Raw genomic sequence first — 20,185 nt, 5'->3', positions numbered from 1 at the left:
AGCAAGCAAGCAATCACGCATCCCTGAGCACAAGTGGGGGCAGAGGGGGAGGGAGAGAGACAAGCCGACTCTGAGCTGAGCTGAGCAGGGAGCCCAAGCCTGGCTCCATCTCTAGGACCCTCAACTGACTGAGCCACCCAGGCACTCCCAGAATCTACATTTTAATCAGATTCTCACATGTTTTGTGTGCACATGAAATTTGAGAAGCAGTGGAAAACTGACATTGTTTTGAATTATAATTATTAGAATTATTTTGAAGAGGTGTCAGGAATTTTAGGGGGAAAAGTCTGCCCCTCCAAGTAACCTATTTCCCTAGGTCAAGTAAAATTTACATCATAGACTAGTAAAAATTATTTGGCTTTTAATGTAACTATATATGCTATTACATACTGATTTCATGAAGGAAAATGAATACGAAATTCAATATCACTATATGTTTCCATTAGACAACCTAGAGATGGCTGTCAAATAAATGTAGGATTCTTTTTTTTCTTGAAAATAAATCCTTATGAATACATTTTTCTTAGAGTTATTTATTTTAGGAAGAAAGGGAGAGAGAGAGAGAAAGTGTACATGTAAGTGCACACAGGGAGGAGGGGCAGAAGGAGAGGGAGAGAGAAAATCTCAAGCAGACTCCCTGCTGAGCATGGAGCCTGCGAGGGGCTTGATCTCACAATGCTGAGATCATGACCTGAGCCAAAATCAAGAGTTGGACAGTCAACCCACCCAGGCACCCCAAATCCTTATCAATACATTTTTACTTTGTGTTAAAAGGCCAAAATTCATACCTTTATTTTAATTTTAATATTAAGTAAAACTAAGTGATATAAAAACATTAGATGGAAAATACATGTTGAAAATTAAATTGGGCCTAATATTTTAGAACCTGTTTTAGGAGACATAAAGATTTTAAAACACCAAAAGTTTCTTTTTTGCTTGACCCTGTGATATTATTGAATAGTTAATAATGCTGACATTGATTTATAGTGGGAAAGTATGTGTGTATATGTGTGTGTGTGTGTGTGTGTGTGTGTAACAGTAAAGGAAGCTCCAAACAGTGGATATGAAATGCTGAAAAAGATTTGTTTTGTATTAAGGGACAATCATAGGAGATGTGTTGAGATTAGGCTTAACAGTGGTTGGCACCCTTTGTTACTTCAGTTACTTTTATGCTAGAGTTTTCTTTTGTGGAAGTTACTTCAGTCAGAATTCATGAGTTGCATATGTCTGAATTAAAATGATCAGGTGTAACTTCTAAAAGCAGTTTTTATCTATTACCATACTGTTTTCTAAAATCACCATTTTAAAAGATATTTCTACCTTCTTATCACATTTTCCTATTGATTTTTTAAAGATTTTTTTAATTAACATGTAATGTATTATTTGTTTCAGGGGTACAGGTCTGTGGTTCATCAGTCTTACTGATTTTTATTTGTTATTCAGGAGACCATGGATTTAGTTTTAAACAACATAGGTTCTACTTGTAAGTCTTTTCCTTACCTTCTTTTACCGGGAGGAGAGTAAGAGTGGTATAGATCAGCACAGAGGAATAACATGGTCAAAGAAAGGACATGTTTGGGAAAGCTGCATGCTTCAACTCACATACCTGAAATGGCAGACAAAGTGAAGGTGCTGACCAGGAAAATGAGTTCTTGCCAAGCATGATCCTTTCTTTGGCAAAAGACAAAGTGGCTTCAAGTCACTGTTCTATACATTGAAGCCAGAGAGCTTTTTAGAACACAAGTCTGAACACAACCTTCAGTCATGGTGGCTTTCTTTCAATGCCCCACACTCCGTCCTGTCTCCTACCCCTGTGTCTTTGCTGTTTTCAGAGTCTAATGCTCCTCCCTCACTCTTTGCCTTATAACTCCCACTTCTCCATACCTCAATTCTTGCCGCACTTCTCCCAGAAAACTTGCTCTTGATCTGTCCCATTTGGTCAAATCCTCCAATTATAGGCTTTTGGATCACCATGCACGAGTACCTTTCTGTCCCTTCAATTTACTTGCTGTGGTTACTTGTGTGAATCTTTACTCATTGTACTTTTTTCCCAGTCAGCAAGTAGCTCAGTGAAGGAAGAGACCATGTCTGTTTCTGCTCACTGTTTTATTCATACTCCCTAAATTAATGCTTACTTCATAACTAGGCATTTGATAAATATTTGTTGAATGAATAAATGGAAGTTGATATCAGGAATTTGAAAAGCACTGGGGTAGAGATCCTGATATAGGGGACAGGAAGAGGGGAGGGATTCCATAGCTCAGTAAGCTAGCTGGTAAGATTTGAAAGTCATGTAGAGGTCTGTGCTGTGGTGGAAGTATAAGGAATGGACAGTTACTGATTTAGGAAGCTGATTTAAATCTGAAGAAATCATGAGTACTAAGGAAAGACAGGGGCTGAGATAAACCAAGATTAGATGTGTCTCCAGAAGAAAAGTTGGAAGTTTTCCCCTTTACAGTGACACAACTCCAGGGTTGTCCCCACCACCAACTCTACCTCCTCCCACCCCCTACGAGAGACAGCCCCCTTCTTCCCATGGGCATATCCTCCCTGCAGGAAGGGACTCTGTCCCAGCATTCAGACAAAGATGACTGATTAATTCTTTGTGCTACTATTCCTTCAAAATTTATCTGGATGGCATTTGGATACAAAATTCTTTTTTTCCCCTCTTGGTGTGTCTAATGTATGATTTTTTATAAAATTTAAAATTCACACATTGCTGAAAAAATTTTTGGCATGCCTTAACATTCAGCAATGTTGTTTAGATATTAAATGAAAACAGCAAAAAAGATGGCAGCTGTATTAATAAGTCCCATTGTGATTAGGCAAATTATTATTTTTTTTAATAGTCTCTGTGGCCAGTGTGGGGCTTGAACTCCACCCCAAGATCAAGAGTTGCATGCTCTACAAACTGAGCCAGCCAGGTATCCTTAGGCAAATTATTTTTCATGATGAATTCGCTTGGGTGAGATATCATATTGATGAGTTCCATGTAAGATTTACTGAATTTAGTAAATCGTTGGCTTTGATGGTTTCTTCATCGTCAATAAAAAGGAAAATTGTGTTTCTGTTAAAGAAATTTGATTATACCTGGACATAGCATGTATAATCATATATAAAATAGTAATTTACACCTATGGTGTTCATATACCCATAATACCTCCCCAAATGCCTAAATCTAAGTAAAATTTGAAAGTAGCAAATTTAGGCTATTTAAGATTAATCTGTTAACTTGTATTTTTCTCATTGTGGTAAAATAAACATTGAAATTTTAACTGTAAAGTACACATAACATTGAATTTATTATCAGTAATTTTTAAGTGTATAGTTCAATGATGTTTAAGTGCATTCACATTGTTGTGCTACTGTCACCACCATCTATCCACAGAACTCTTTTCATTTTGCAAAGCTGAAACTCTGTACCCATTAAACACTAACTCCCCATTCCCCATGGCAACCACCATTCTACTTTATGTCTTTATGAATTCCAGGTACCTCATGTAATTGGAATTGTACAGTATTTGCCTTTTTGTAACTTGTTTATTTCACTTAGCATAATGACTTCATGGTTCATCTGTGTTACAGCATGTGTCAGAATTTTCTAACTTTTTAAGACTGAAAAATAATTCCATTATATCTATATACACACACATACACCCTATGTGTTGTTTGTCCATTCGTCTGTTTGTGCTTCCTTTCGGCTGTTGTGAATAATGCTGCTGTGAACATGGGTGTACAGATACATTTTCAAGACCTTGCTTTCAATTCTTTTGGATATATATCCAGAAGGGGAATTTCTGGATCATATGGTAGTTCTGTTTTTAAATTTTTGTTTTGAGTAACTATATGATACTGTTTTTCATAGCAGCTGCACCATTTTACATTCCCACTAATACTGTACAGGAGTTCCGGTCTATTCACATCCTTGCCAATGCTTGTTATTTTCTGGGCTTTTTTTTTTTTTGATGTTTGTTGTTGTTTGGATAGTAGCCATCCTAATGGGTGTGAGGTGGTATCTCATTGTGATTTTGACTTGCATTTCCTTAATGATTAGTGATGTTGAGCATCTTTTCATGGGCTTATTAGTCATCTGTATATCTTCTTTGGAGAAATATCTATGTAAGATTTTTTGTCATTTTGAGTTGAGTTGTTTGTTTTCATTGCTGTTGAAATGAAATTACAGGAATTCTTAATATATTCTCAATATTAGTCCCCTGTCAGATTTACGATTTGCAAATATTTTCTCCCATTCTGTGGGTTGCCTTTTTTCTGTGTTTGTTTGTTAAAGATTTAGTTATTTATTTGACAGAGAGAGAGAGCATAAGCAGGGGTAGCGGGAGAGGGAGAAGCAGGCTCCCTGCTGAGCAAGGAGCCTGATGCGGGGCTCCATCCCAGGACCCTGGGATCATGACCTGAGCCGAAGGCAGACTTACATGGAACTTAACCAGCTGAGCCACCCAGGCTCCCCCTTTTCTCTGTTTATAGTGTTTATAGTGTCCTTTACTGAACAAAAGTTATTAACTTTGATAAAGTTCATTTTATCTATTTTTTTTCTTTTGTTTCCTGTGACATACTTTTTAAAATCAAAATCTGGGGGCGCCTGGGTGGCTCAGTCATTAAGCGTCTGGAGTAATGTTCACAAAACACAGAACACTTTTAACGCTGCCTGTTTCAAATCCTTTGATGCCTTCTCATTGCTCTTGGGTCACACTGCATCATCTTGCCCCGGGCCCATCACTCCAACCCTATCCTGTTCCATTCTTTTCTCTGGATTTCAGTCAAACAAAGTTATTTCAGTTTTTCCAATGTACAGTGTTCCTTTTTGTAGCACAGGGTCTTTGCATATGTTGTTTCTTTTGCCTGCAGTGTCCACTCCTCCCCTTTGCCTAGTTAACAGTTTTTAAGCTTACGAATCATAATGTAGTCCTCGATTCCTCAAGTAAGTCTTCCATTCCTGACTTGTCACCTCAGCATAGGGTTAAGTCTCCTTTTTTGTTTCTCACAGCACAGCGTATTTTTTTCCTTCATAACAGTTATCATGGCCTGTATTTATACATCTGTTTTTATCAATTAAATGATTAATGATTGATGGTCATCTTCAGTATTATATAAACTCCATAAAGTCAATGGCCATGTCAGTCTTTGCTCAGCATTTGATTTCCAGTGCTTAGCACATAGCAGTCACCTCTGTAAATATTGATTAAATGAAGGACTGACTGATTCTGTATCAGATGCTCTCTGTGCTCAGTGCTGTATGAAGGAGTCAGTGATGCTACCCTTCAGGGTTCTCTAATCTGTTGGGGGAATAAGACACTAATGCAAAGATTATAACAAAACAGCATGAGTAATAAGTACCATAAGTGTAAAATCCATAGATACAAAGAGAAGAGAGATCCATTGGATTTAATGATCAAGACCTGACAGGATTTCAACAACTAAATATGTAGAATATGTAAATATTCTGGGTAATAGGAACAATCACATTAAGGAAATAGTTGAGTTGTTCAATTTGGCTGCAGCATAGGATATATGAATGTGTAAGAGAGAATGTCAGAAAAATAGTTTGGGGCCTGAACTTGGAGGTTCTTGAATGCTGGAATGAAAGATGTAAGGCTTAAATGGACTTAAGCTTCCTTAAACATAACAAAAAATAAAAAATGATTGTCTATTCAGTTGTAAAATGAAAGATATCACTAATCTCTAGGTTTGCAACTAATTCCTTATGCTTGGTCTACCTGTGATTCTTATTAAAGTCATTTTTCTGTTAATACAATATTCTTAGCAAAGAGTGTGAAGACTTGCAAAGAAATAGTTTCAGTGTTACTTAAAACTATGTGAAATGGACTGTTAATTTGAGGGAGAAAGTGTTATCTTTGAAAAATGTTGTATATGAATTCTTAAGTATGTAATAGCTTTAAGCTTCATGATAAAACCAGTCAGTCTTTGTTTACTGAACATGTCATTAAAATCATTTTAGACTTTGTTTTTAAAAATTAAAAGATGAAAGTGTAGAATAATTGCATAATATTTAGAATTTATTTAATGTTTACTTAAAGAACATTTAAAAGCTTGTAAGCGGGCCACCTGGGTGGCTCAGTCAGTTATGCGTCTGCCTTTGTTTGGCTCAGGTCTTGATCTCAGGGTCCTGGGATGAGCCCACATCAGGCTCCACGCTCAGCAGGGAGTCTGCTTCTCCCTTGGCCTCTCCCCCTCCTCCCCTCATGCACTGTCTCTCTTTCTGTCTCTCTCTCAAATAAATCTAAACAAAACAAAACAAAACAAAACAAAAAACCAGAGCTTCTAAGCTGTCCTAAAAATCACTTTGAGAAGAACGGCTTGTCCAGCCACTTTACCACATTCTGGATACAAAACTTTAAAAATTATAAAACCATTCAAACATTGTTTTGTGTGATGTGCATTTTAAGGTTGCTGTCTCAGATTACCAGATATCACTATTTTAAAACTGAGCAGTTTTAAGCAACTTGATAGTATATCCATGGGTTACTTTGTCCTCTTCAGTTGGCCTTGACGTAGTGTTATCACTGGATATGTCTTAAGGACTTTCTTGTGAATATTCTGATTTGATATGTCATAACAAAAACAATTTTTATGTAGTCAAATAATTGTCTTTTCTTTACTGTTTCTGGCTCTGGTTTGATACAGAACCTAGATGTCTTCTAATACCTTTTTATTTTTTTAACATTAAATCGTGACTATGTTAGGTGGTTGGCAGTGTCTCCTGGTTTCAGTGCTGATTAAGTTTTCTTCTTTACTTTTGTTTTCTTTTGGTCATTTTGTAGGGAGGGGAGTTTTAAACCAGATATTTTTTAGAAATTCATTTTGAAGTTGCCTGGCATTTAAAATCTACTCTGGTTTAAAATGAAGAACCAGGAACAGATTGTAAGGAAGCTGAATTATTTTGCAAAATGTAACAATTGCATATTGTTACCCAGTCAAGATTTTTTTTTAGTCTCTTAAAGGCAAGATTAAATTGTTGGAGAAACAAAGTAGGTCTGAGAAGAGTAGAAATGATGATGATCAGCGTAGTGAGGTTTGGGCTTCTCAGAAGTCTTCCAGAGACCACAGGCAGTGATTGGTTTTCTAATGCATCAGTCTGCACACCCTGTATCCTATACAGCTTCTTAGGGAGAATTCTGTTTATAGCCTTTCAGCTCTGCCAGTCAGCAGAGTGAAGGGAGTCTTTTCAAAGGTAGTTAAATGCATTGGTATATACACTGCCCCAAACTTAGTAGGTGCTTAATAAATAGATGCTGAATGGAATGCTGGAAACATTGTTCCCTGGTCTGGGTCTTTTATATCAAACACCATGAGAAAATGTCAGAAGGAAATTTTTTCAATGAAATTTTGAGTTTAATAGTATATTCCAAATGTTTGTTGCCTGGAATTCATTTGTAACTGAGAAAAAAATTTTCAATTAACAGAATAAAATTGAGTTTTTTGGTGTTAGAGTTGTAAACATTTTAACACATGTATAGAATTATGTCACCAGCACACCACAGTCATGATATAAAACAGTTTTATCACCCCCAAAAAACTCCCTCCTGCTGCTTAGCCTCTTCACATTCCCAATCCCTGGCAACTACTAATCTGTTTTTTGTTGCTATAGTTTTGCCTTTTTTAGTATGTAGTATAAATGGAATCATTCAATAACTTCTTTCAGAGTTGCCATTTTCACTCAGCATAATATCTTTGAGATCCATCCACGTTGTGTGTATATCAATAGTTCCCTTTTTATTTCTGAGTAGTATTTCATGGTATGGATGCCCCACAGTTGGTTATTCTTGTTCATGTTGTTTCTCAGTTGTTAAAACAGATACTGCCTTTTTTTATTGTTGGAATTTAGAATTGTCTAGTGGCATAGGTGTTTTTGAAGAAAACTTTATCTTATTTTTTTTTTGGCTGAACAAAATATAAACTGGAATATAATTAAAAGCACAGCAAAGAGTAAATACATTTTTACCTACCAAGTAAGAGTGACGGGCAGCTCATCTGAATTAAAGCAAGAATTTATAAGGCTGTATCATCCGAGAACTATATGGAAATTGTTAAACAGATTTTTAACTACATAGGTTTTGGAGCAAAACCTCATTTTTCCAGAATAGTTCAGGAATTTGTTTTATTAAATATTCTGGGTATCTGTTAAGTAGCTTGTATATTTACATAGGTTAGCCAGTTTTCCAATAATTAGAATACAGTAAAGTCATTTAGTGCCAAAATGCTATTGAATATAATTTCATCCTTTTTAGATGGCTTAGGAAGTATCACAAGATCTTAAATAGGAATTGTCTTTTGCTAGATCATTTATCGTTATATATCATCCTGTGCATAGAAGAAAAGCATGGTTATATGAGCTTTCTGGCTGTTTGTAATGTAGAAAATGCTTTTATTGTCTATAGTAGTTGTTGCAATTAATACACAAATGCTAACTGATAATAACATCCAAGAGCCCTTCCCCCCAAAAAATAAGTCTTAAAAATAAGAAAAAAGATTTTTGAATTTTAACCTTTTGTCAGGAAGACTCCTTCACATTTTTGAATTGGGAAATGGCTTAATCAAAGAGTGTTTTTAGAGATCTGACAGTGATAGACTGGACAGACTGCTGCCAGGGGGAGCAGATGGGCATCAGGGCAGGCTGTACAGCATGAGTAAGGTGGTGACAATGAGATCAGAAATGAAAGGACAGAGCAAGAGCTATTTTGAATGAAGAAATTATGTTCCTCACTAACTGACAAGATAAGAGATTAAATTGGGGAATCATCTAAGATGGTTCTGAGACTAGAAAAATGGTGGTAGAAATAGAGAAATAACTTGCTTAGGGAGAATGAGATTGTAAATGAGGCAATTGAGTCTGGTGTGATTTTGGTCATTGGTGATCTTGGAAAAAAGCAGTGTCAGTGAAATAAGGGGACTGAAAATTACATTAAAATTAAGACCTTCTGCATCAAGTTATCATTCACGTATTTGAGTCCAGCAAAAGGATATAGGATTAATATGTGTTCATTTTAATTTCCTGACCTTATTTTGCAGAAGTGACAAAAGTCCTCATAAATCTTCATTTGTTGATCTTTGTTATTCACAGTAAATAGTGGCAACAGAACTCTAACAAGAATTTACATTTTTATTTTTTGCTTTAAATATCAGAGTGTTCTGTTTATAGATAAGAGTACATATATTATGTATAAAATGGTGTATAAAGTGAAATTTCCTGGAGTAGGGATAGAGTCATCTTCTTAATACCATTTTAAGTGGGTTTTTAAGATTTTGAACATTAGGACGCCTGGGTGGCTCAGTTGGTTAAGCGTCCAACTCTTGGTTTCGGCTCAGGTCATGTTTTCCCAGTCCTGGGATCCAGCCCTGAACTTGGGCTCCGCACTCAGTGCAGAGTCTGCTTCAGATTCTTTCTCCCTCCGCCTTTGCCCCTCCCTGCTCACACATGCTCTCTCAATCTCTCTCTCAAATAAATAAATAAAATCTTTTTTAAAAAAGATTTTGAGCATTAAATATAGTAATTTGCACCTTTCATATCTACTTCCACATATAGTGGATTAATTTATTTTACTCCTTCTTTTGTAATATTGTTGATTTACTGGAAATTTGTGCATCCTTAGGACATCTCTCAAATGTCATCATTTTGTAAATGTTTCATTATTTTTGGAACATCTTTCTAGATCCATGATTATGTTCATTCCTCTTCCCTGCAGATGGTGGAAAGCAGTATAATTCACTGAGAGTCAGAGACACATGTCATAGTAATGATTTCAAGCCTTTGTTTTAATTGTTTTAAGGCATGGTTTTAGACAAAAAAATGTATATAGTTTAATGTTTCATTTGACAAAAGTGCACAATTTTCTTCATGGTACACTTGTGTGGTTTTTAGAGTATGGATCAAAATTTATTTTCTGTATGTTTTCTTAAGAATAATAGCAATTTATAAGTGGAGGTTATAAAATTTACTTATAATTATTTAGAACATAGGTCAACTTAGAAAGGGTAAAATTTGGTGGAAAGTAAAGAAATAATTTATGCCACACGAGAGCTTTAAAAAAAGAGGTAGGTAATAACACTTTTAAAATCTGGTATATATTTGTTCCCATTTTATCTATTGAATAAATGTTACATTGTTGAAGACTAGTCATAATCACCAAAGAATTTCTCATTCTTGAAAATGGGACAGCTTTACTTTAAATAAAATAGTGTATGAGTGAATGAGAAGGTTTTAATTGTTACATGTATGCTGTGCAGTTCCTAGAATCATGAAGTTCAGGCCTTTAGCCCAATAATATAATGTATTCATTTTTGTGATTTTTGTAGATGGCTTTTTGGACAATATTTTTTCCATATACAGATTTGAGATATTGATTTTGACCTTTCAGTCAAAACAACAACTCTAAAATATTATAAGGTCATTTATTATTTATAATTCAGGTAAGGAAAAATGTATATAAAAGTACCTTATAGTTCATAAATATGCATATTGACACAAAGTGACATTATTATAATTTTATAATATCCTAGCTGTATATTTGCCATATATTTTACATTTTAAATATAGGAGCCAAGATACTGCCTATATTATGGGGTAATACACCTTGATAGTTAAATTAGGCACCAATTAATGAGATCTCTCCCTTATTTCTCCTCTGCCACATATAATGTGACTTGGTCTATAACCTTACTAATGACGCTGGTGGAATTGGTGCTGTAAGAGATCCTTTATCATTCCTTTACATAGAAGAATCATAAGAAAAATCAACTCAAAATAATAGCATTCTGTCTCCTGTTATTCTGCAATGTATTAAGACATGAGTGCCTCAAAATGCCATGTACCAACCCTCCACTCTTATTTTTAGATTTAGCTCTTATTTAAAATGTTCCTGATTTTCTCTGACCAGGTGATATAGCATAAAAGAACATGTCTGATTTGTTCATTTTACACTTATTGAGCCCTACTCTGTGTTAGTCACTGTGCTGAGCCCTGGGTTTTCATTCCAAAGACATAGTCCTCAACTTCAAGGAATTTCTAAGCCATTTATTGGGCATACAGAGATGGGAACAAAATATAATACAATGTGGGCATTGTTGTAATGGAGGTCTGTAGTGTAGAGTGGGAGATTGGGAAGCGTGGAGTGTGTCTGGAATAAGTTTGTATAGGAAGGCAGGGTCCAGATCAGGAAGGGCCTTGAACACTGTATAAAGTAGTTCAGATTTTATTCTATCATAAATACGAAGAAACTGAGAAGTTTTGAGATAAAGAATGACATCAGAATTTTTATGCTGGGAGAGATGAATTGGAGGGGATAGTGACTCGCAGCAGGAAACCCATAAAACTGCTTTAGTCTAGATTAGAGATATTTATGGCCTGATTTAAGATTAAGACCTTTTAGTTTTTGCTAATTGCCTCATTTTCTTGGTGCTCCTCACTTAAAAATCTGGAGAGAACTAATCTTGTTAGTCCAGTTCACCATTTGTTCATCATTTGTATCAGGTTATTTCATAGGCAGTTGAAGCTAACCCAATCTATAGCCTGGCTATTCACTTATGGAAGTGCCCTGAGTAATCTTGAAAAATGTATCCACTCTGGATTCCACTTTTGAATTTGGGTGAAATCTAAATGTTAGTGGATTAGGGAGTACATTGCAGGTGGGGTAAAAAGGTAAGGAGCTTGGCTCTGAAGGGAATAACAAACTAGTGGGGGAATACAGGATCAAAGAAATCAAGGAAAGGTTTTTGTTTTGTTTATTAAACTGGCAGATGTTCGAATACTGGAGTCAGTGGCTGGGAAATGGTTAAATAAAGAGAGTGTTTATTTTTTTTAATTGTTGAAGTAGTGTTAAGGTGGCAGAAGATGGGATTCCAGAGCACAGGAAGATCGATTAGTCTTGTACAGGAAGGAAGGATAACTCTCCCTCTGCAGTGGGGTTAAAGAAGAAAGGAGGAGTGAAGTGTAGGTAAGTTTAGAAGTGGGGAGAACCTCTTGTTAGCACACTTTATGAAATAAGCAGCAAAGAGAACTGCTTGAGAAGTGAGGTAAAGATTTCCAAAAATTGCTGAGGAAAATTCAAATAGGAACCTAACAACTAAGGATATCATGAAGTGGTTTTTTTTCCTCCTGCAGTCCATATATTGGTTGGAAAAAAGTGGATGATTGAACTAGTCCAGAGTTGAAACAGACTTAACTTGTGACTTGGTAGGAGTTAATGCTTATTTTATTTTTTCTGTTTGTTTCGTTCAACTGTTTTTTCATTCTGGTTTTCCATATTTTTCTTCTGCAGGTCTTGATGACTGTTTGCAGCAGTATATTAAGAACTTCGAGAGGGAGAAGATCAGTGGAGACCAGCTGCTGCGCATTACACATCAGGAGCTAGAAGATCTGGGGGTCAGCCGCATTGGCCATCAGGAATTGATCTTGGAAGCAGTTGACCTTCTGTGTGCACTGGTAAGGACATTAACTGGTAGGAAGGGAAACTTCTATTACTTCGTTTAAATTTTTTTCCTTTCTTAGTTTCTTTCCTTCTTTTTCTTCTCTTTTTAAAAATAATTTAAGTGTAAGTAGGAAAAACTCCCCTAATTCTCAACTAACTGGAAGTGGTATTTTCCTCCTTTATTAAATTTGGTATGGTATATAGTGCCAAATTAAAAATTAAAGACGCTTATAACTCAACTGGTGACATTACATTTAGTTACTTCAGAAACTTGTGTTAGAGTTTTCACAGCATCATTTGGGATATACAATTGTATACAATCAGTTAAAAAGTCCATTCCCTTCTAAAAGTTTTGATTTAATAACATAAATATTAAGAAATCCTATTTTAGAAAAATCATCCTTAAAATAATCAAATTATTTGAATGTTCTAAATGTATACATCCAATAAAAATTGAATATTGTACACTATATGGTTACTTTTGTCCACATACAAGAGAAATAAGTGTCAAAATAATCCTGTAAGATTCTGATAATACATTAAATATTCTGAAAGGTACATAGTTTTTTTTTCCATGTTAGGTAAGATGACACCTGATTGGTTTTTTTTTTTTTTAAAGATTTTTTTATTTATTCATTTGACAGAGATAGACACAGCGAGAGAGGGAACACAAGCAGGGGGAGTGGGAGAGGGGGAAGCAGGCCTCCCGCAGAGCGAGGAGCCCGATGTGGGGCTCGATCCCAGGACCCTGGGATCATGACCTGAGCTGAAGGCAGACGCTTAACGACTGAGCCACCCAGGCGCCCCGACACCTGATTGGTTTTAACTTCTTACAGATATTTGTAAGGGGGCTAGAGCTACAGTGAGATAAAAACATCAGTCTTGTAATATAATAATCTGTGATTTAATTTTGGCTCAGTCAGTTACTGACACTTGTGGGCAAGTAATTTCATCATAACCTTGGTTTATTTATTTATTTTTATTATTTTTATTTTTTTAAGATTTATTTTATTTATTCGAGAGAGAGAGGAGGGGGGCAGAAGGAGAGGGAGAGAAGTAAACTCCCCACTGAGCATGAGCCTGATGCAGGGCTCAATCTCACAACCCTGAGATCATGATCTGAGCTGAAATCAAGAGTCGGATGCTTAACTGACTGAGCCACCCAGTAGCCCCACTTTGATTTTTTAATATAAAATGGAGATAATAACAATTGCCTCCTGGAGGTGTTGTGAAAAGCAAATGAGATGGTATTTGTGTGGTGCCTGATTCAGTGCCTGGCACATAGTAGGTATTCAATAAGTACTTAACCATTAAGATGATGATAATTAATAAGAAATGAGTAGATAATTATATATAATTCAAGAATCAATTAATACACTCAGAACTTGTGTGTCAGATTTAAGATGTAGTTCCTGTCCTCTTGGAAAGCCTATGGAGGAGGGAGTGACACAGAAATAATCACAATACTGTAGTATAATTACTAAAATAAAAGTATGAACTAAGTATCATGGGGACACAGAAGAGAAAATAACTAGCTTTGACTATGACAGATGGGTTCATATTGCAAAAGAGGTGATATTTAAGGAGCCTAGAGAAGGATGAGCATGTGTTGGGAAGAACAAGAGGGAAGGTAGATAAAACAACCCATACACAGGCACACAAAATAAAGAGCATGCCTGGTGGGTTTGAACAATGGTTAGCTATTTTACATGACAAAAATACATGGGAAACAGTGGCAGAAAATTAGGCTTTAATTTTTTTTTTATTATGTAATGTTAGTCACCATACATTACATCATTAGTTTTTGATGTAGTGTTCCATGATTCATTGTTTGCATATAAAAATTCGGCTTTAAAAGAGAATAGGCCCAGACTATATAAAGTACCTAAACATCATGATAAGAGATTTGTATTTTCGAGTGTGGATATTGGAGAACCATGCAGGAATGATCAAATACTTGTTTTAAAATGGTAACTACTGGTAGTAAAAAGGAGGGAATGGAGTGAGTATAATCTGAAGACCAGACGAACAATTCAGAAATGTTTTATTTTTTTTAAGATTTCGTCTATTTATTAGAGAGAGAGAGAGAGTAGGGAGAGAGAGAGAGAGCACTAGATGGGGGAGGGTCAGAGGGAGAAGCTAACTCCCTGCTGAGCGGGGAGCCTGATGCAGGGCTCAATCCTGGGACTCCGGGATCATAACCTAAGCCAAAGGCAGATGCTTAACTGACTGAGCCACCCAGGCGCCCCAGAATGTTTTAAATGATCTACTTAGGCTATGAGTAGGGCTTGAACTAAGGTTGAACAGGAATAGAGAAGATCTGATGAATATGAGGGGTGAGATAAAGGGAGGAGTTGAAAAAGATTCCATGTTTTCTAGCTGCAGACATAGAGTAGATAATTTTGTAATAATGAAGATGGACAGTAGTAGCAAGAATAGATTTAAGTGGGAATATAAATTGAGTTTTAGATTCATTGAATTTGAGGCATCTCTGAGTTATCCAGAAAGAGATACTCATCAAAGGGTTGAACATATGAATTTGGAGCTTGAGAAGTAGCTGAAGATAGAGATTTCGGAGTCTCCAGGATATAAGGATTGAATCCATAGAGAGAGAGATCACCCATGGAGGGACTCCCCTCCACAGTGGGGCTGGGAAGGAAGAAGAGACTACAGAAGAGGCTTATGGAGTAGTCAGAGAAATGTGAAGACAGCTTCAAAAGCATTGTCACAAAAGCAGTGGGGAGTGTTATTTTCATTAAGGAACATCAGTAATATCATCAAATTTCGCTAAAAGCCAATAGGATAGGCAAGGAAAAACAACCGGACTGAGGGGCACCTGGATGGATCACTTGGTAGAGGATGCAACTCTTGATCCTCAGGGTCATGAGTTCAAGCCCTATGTTGGGTGTGGAGCCTACTTAAAAAATAATAGAGGGGCACCTGGGTGGCTTAGATGATTAAGCATCTGCCTTCTGCTCAGGTCATGATCTCCAGGTCCTGAGATCGAGCCCCACATCTGGCTCCCTGCTCAGTGGGGAGCCTGCTTCTCCTTCTGCCTCTTCCCCTGCTTGTACTTGCTCTCTCTCTCAAATGAATAAATAAAATCTTAGAAAAATAAAATAAAAAATAAACCTGACTGAAAGCACTTTCTAAAGACGAGTACAATCTGAAACCAGATTGATTATTATCTCCCATTTACACATCTCAGTCTTTTTTTTTTTTAAAGATTTTATTTATTTATTTGACAGAGACACAGCGAGAGAGGGAACACAGCAGGGGGAGTGGGAGAGGGAGAAGCAGGCTTCCCGCTGAGCAGGGAGCCCAATGCGGGGCTCGATCCCAGGACCTGGGATCATGACCTGAGCTGAAGGCAGGCGCCCAACGACTGAGCCACCCAGGCGCCCCTACACATCTCAGTCTTAACCTTAATTGTCATTTCCTTAAAAAAACATTCTCTGATTATTCCCTCACCATTGGTGGAGGTTAGCCCCTTACTGTTATTCTTTTAACCCTCATCCCATTTTGTAATGACATATTTATATGTGTATTTATCAGTTTAATGTCTGTTTCTTCTGCTAGACTATAAGCTATGTGGGAAAAGTAACTATGCTTATTAAATACCTAGTGTGTATCACAGATGCCTGGCAATAATGGATGCTGAATAAATACTTTTTGAAAGTGGTATTGTAAGAGTCTTGACATGTTTTTCACATGATAGTTTGAGGATCTTCTTATTTCCCTATTCTGAGATCAGAGAAATCAGCTTAGATTAGAACATGCACTTGCACTCTATCCCTTATCATAATCAGATCACCAAAATCATGCCTGATATAAGAGATAATACTCAAGGTAAGGTAGGCGTCCTCAGTGTTTTTGCATACTGGTCTCCAAATCTGAGTCAGTGTGGCCATGAAGGTGCAACAGAAGTGGCTTGGAGATGGGGGCATGATCTAGCAGTCCTCTATTTGCCACATTTTTTTTTTTAAGAGAGGAGAGAGTGGGAAGGGGCAGAGGGAGAGAGAGAATCTTAAGCAGACTCCAAGCCCAGCACGGATCCTGATGCGGGGCTCCATCTCACAACCCTGAGATCATGACCTGAGCTGAAATCAAGAGTTGAATGCTTAACCGACTGAGCCACCCAGGTGCCCCTATTTGCCACATCTTTTATAACAGTAAATAGTTGGGTGTGTCAGAGTTTGAAGTTCAGGATGTTATGTCTCATAAGCAGGACTCTTCAGAGATAAACCACTTAAGTGCTGGACTTCGAGCTGTCAGTTTGAAGAAGGAAATAAGATTAATGATTACAGTGCTACCTACAAATAGTCTGAACCTCCAGGCTTTGGAGCTTGGCCCATGAACAATCTCTGCTGACCTAAACTTAGAAAGATGGCATGAGAGATAGATGTCTAGACCACTTCAGTGTTCTCACATAGAGCTGTATAAGTCTCTTCGTATGCTGAGTTTTAATTCCTCCACAGTTCTTGGTTTAAGCACCATAGTGTTGCATTGTTTTCTTGGGAAAAATACACATTAAAATCATTCTTTCTGTGTTTATTCAGCAATAAATTGGTCACATTCCCCAAAGAGGCCAAATATTAAATTTCCCTTCTACCACTTCCTAATGACTATACATCAGCAAGTTAGAAGTGCAGATATCTTCCATTTTATACAATGCATATTTTCCTGTGAATATCAAGTGAATTTCTGAGCAATGAATTCTGATTTACTTCTACATACCATTATAAAATTAGGTGGTGAGATCCTTCATCAGCAAGCTGAGTTGACTAGACCAGGAGGTGTGCTGTTAGGAATGGGGGATTGTGTATTACCTCTTTGAAACTTTTTTTTAAAAGATTTTATTTATTTATTTGACAGAGAGAGAGACAGCGAGAGAGGGAACACAAGCAGGGGGAGTGGGAGAGGGAGAAGCAGGCTTCCCGCGGAGCAGGGAGCCCGATGTGGGGCTCGATCCCAGGACCCTGAGATCATGACCTGAGCCGAAGGCAGTCGCTTAACCAACTGAGCCACCCAGGCGCCCCTATCTCTTTGAAACTTTAATATCTCTAGTGGCTTTCTACTTTTTTCCCTACATCTACTGTTTTTATTTCTTCTTTTAACAATTATATGTTCATGCTCAAACAGTGATACCACAGGAATTACAAAGATTAAAAAGGCATAGTCTGTGCTCTTAAGATGTATACAGTCCAGTAAAGAAGACAATAGTCATTAAAAGATTACGCAGATTTAAAGAAAATCTCAGGGAGTGCAGAAGGAAATGATGAACACTACTGCGGGGATCCGGGAAGTGTAGGTGGGATTTGCATTGGGACTTGCAGGGTGAGTAGATGTTTGCCAGACAAAAAGTTGGGGAAAGTTATCTAGGCAGAAGAAATATCATGTGTAAAGACAGAATTGTGAAAGAATAGGAAATGTTCAGAGAAAAATGATAATTTTGATTTGGCTGGTGCATAATGAGAAGTGATAAGAAGAAAGGCAACTTATGTTTGGTATCACATTATAATTTTTTGCTTAGATTTTTTTATGCTCTCTGCCCAGTGCTTAGCACATAAAGGATATTAAATTAATGTTATCTTGCTGAATGAAGTTCTCTGCTTTTTCCCAGAAAACTGTAATTTTTTCCTCTTCCTCTGACTCTGAATTTTCTGTTCCTAGTATAAGGAAGAAGAAAAACTATCAAATTCCTCTGTTTCTTTCAAGCTATGGAATATTTTCATCTGCCTTATTTTAAAGTTAGTCCTGATGGGGAATAAATGTTATGGCAGTTGATGAAAATCAAAGGTTTATTTAGGAACTTGTTCATTCATACGACATATATTTATTTAAGCACCAACTATATTGTTTGTACCATGTTATTCTAGACAGAAGTAAGCTGTTCATGATTTGGAGGTGTGTTAACTCTTTCCTGCTGTTACTCTATCATTTAGTATGCTTCAATAGAGAGTACAGTATATTAACTGAAATAGTAAAGCATAAATAAAATATCAATGTATAGCCCTTAATTTATGCTCTGACAATGCAACTTGTTATTGGGAAGTATAAGTGAATCATTTATGACAGGATAAGAACAGTTTTCATTTCATTCTTCATGTACTTTTCATATAATAGGTATTTTGCATGAAAATTTAGATGTCTGCAATTGCTGGGATTTGTTTCTTTGCAACATAATTGCTTGGTTCATTCATCTCAAAATAATTCATTTCTAAAAAATATTCATTAAAGCAGTCCTTTTACGACTCACTCATATTTATAAAGCAAAGTATTATAAAACCTAAACACCTGCTACATGATGCAATCAAATTAAGAGCTCTGAATAAAATAGCATTGACATTGTAAAATATGTGGTGCCAATATTGAATATTTTGTTAAGTATTTAGAGAATTCACCACTAGTGAGGATACAGCCAACTTGATCTTCTAAAATGTTAAGTGTAGCCTTCATTTCTTTTTTGTGCTTTTGCATGCATGTAATTAAAACAGAAGAACAGTAAGAACTTAGCACCAATTATTTAAGAATAGACTGGCTATGTTGAATCAGTGTAGCTACAGCTGGTTCCTGGCAGACATATATGTAAACAAATATGTAACATATAGGACAAAGAAAATAGCTAACTACATTTCATGTCTAAGCTTTTGTTTTCTTGATGTAGTTCTTTCCAAATCAGTAGTAATGCATATTTGTCCCATGCATATCCAGTACAAAGCAAGTCTGTAATGAATAAATCTGCACTTTTTAAAAGTTGAGGGAATAGGTAGGAGAGGAAGATGGTGGCAGAGTAGGAGGACCCTGGACTCATCCCACAAACACAACTAGATAACTATTCAGTCATCCTAAATACCCCCCAGAAATCGACCAAAAGGGGTACAGAACAAGCTCCACAACTAAAGGGAGAAAAGAGACCACATCAAAGAATGTAAGAGTGTGAAGACATGGTTTAGGGAAGAAACAGATCAGGGTGCTGCAGAGGGGAGGGAGCCATGGTCCTGGAGAAGGGCTACAGAGAGAGGAGCACACAAGGGAACACACAAGGAAAACATTTCCCCAAAGCCACTGGCTTGGAAAACGAGAGGGGCTGAATTTTGTGAGGTCTTGCAACAGCAGGACTTAGAGCCTAGAGTTTTAAAGATCAGCTGGCTTGGCTGGAATGGAGCCCTGAGGACACTGCACTACTCCTGAGGGGAAGGCAGGCAAACAACCTGGGGGAAGACAGCCTGGAATTAGCAATTTGAAGAATGCCTAGGGCTGACAGGGAAGAAATTTTTCATTCAGAGTACATCCCTGAGAGGCAGCTTTCACAGAGACATCTCTCTCCCTAGGAGCAAAGGAGCTGGCTAGTGCCATTTCCCTCCCCCACCTCTCAGCAGGGACACTGGCTGCCTAACTTGCTTACACCAAGCCCCACTCACCACACTCTGGCAGGACTGCCCTTCTCAGTCAAGTTTGCCTCAGTTCCAGCGCAGTGGGACCCTCCCACAGAAGACCAGCACAAACCCCTGTCCACACCACATCTCCGGACCAGAGAGTCCTGCGGGGCCTCAGTTCTGGTGGAGCTGGTGTCAGGTCTCATTTGACAAGCAGACCAGGGCACACCTAGTTAAAACTCTCCATATTCAGACCAGGGACTAAACACTGCCCATAGCAGGCAAGGAGAGCCCCTGCAGATGACTGGCCTGAAGGATAGAACAGCCAGAACACAACAGCAGAGCACATGAAGCACACACCAG

General features: G+C 37.2%; 1 protein-coding gene across 5 annotated transcripts in view; it reads left to right on the top strand.

Moving 5' to 3' along the window:
- The window catches only part of CNKSR2 (connector enhancer of kinase suppressor of Ras 2), a 267,319-nt gene that overhangs the window by 34,262 nt on the left and 212,872 nt on the right, over positions 1 to 20,185 (top strand). For all 5 annotated transcript variants that reach the window (XM_078064918.1, XM_078064917.1, XM_078064916.1 and 2 more), the window contains exon 2: positions 12,294 to 12,457. In XM_078064918.1, coding sequence (XP_077921044.1) covers positions 12,294 to 12,457 — 164 coding nt within the window. The remainder of the gene's footprint in view (positions 1 to 12,293; positions 12,458 to 20,185) is intronic.

This window comes from Halichoerus grypus, chromosome X (assembly GCF_964656455.1).
Source record: "Halichoerus grypus chromosome X, mHalGry1.hap1.1, whole genome shotgun sequence".
NCBI lineage: Eukaryota > Metazoa > Chordata > Mammalia > Carnivora > Phocidae > Halichoerus > Halichoerus grypus.
This window is presented reverse-complemented; position numbering and strand designations above follow the sequence as displayed.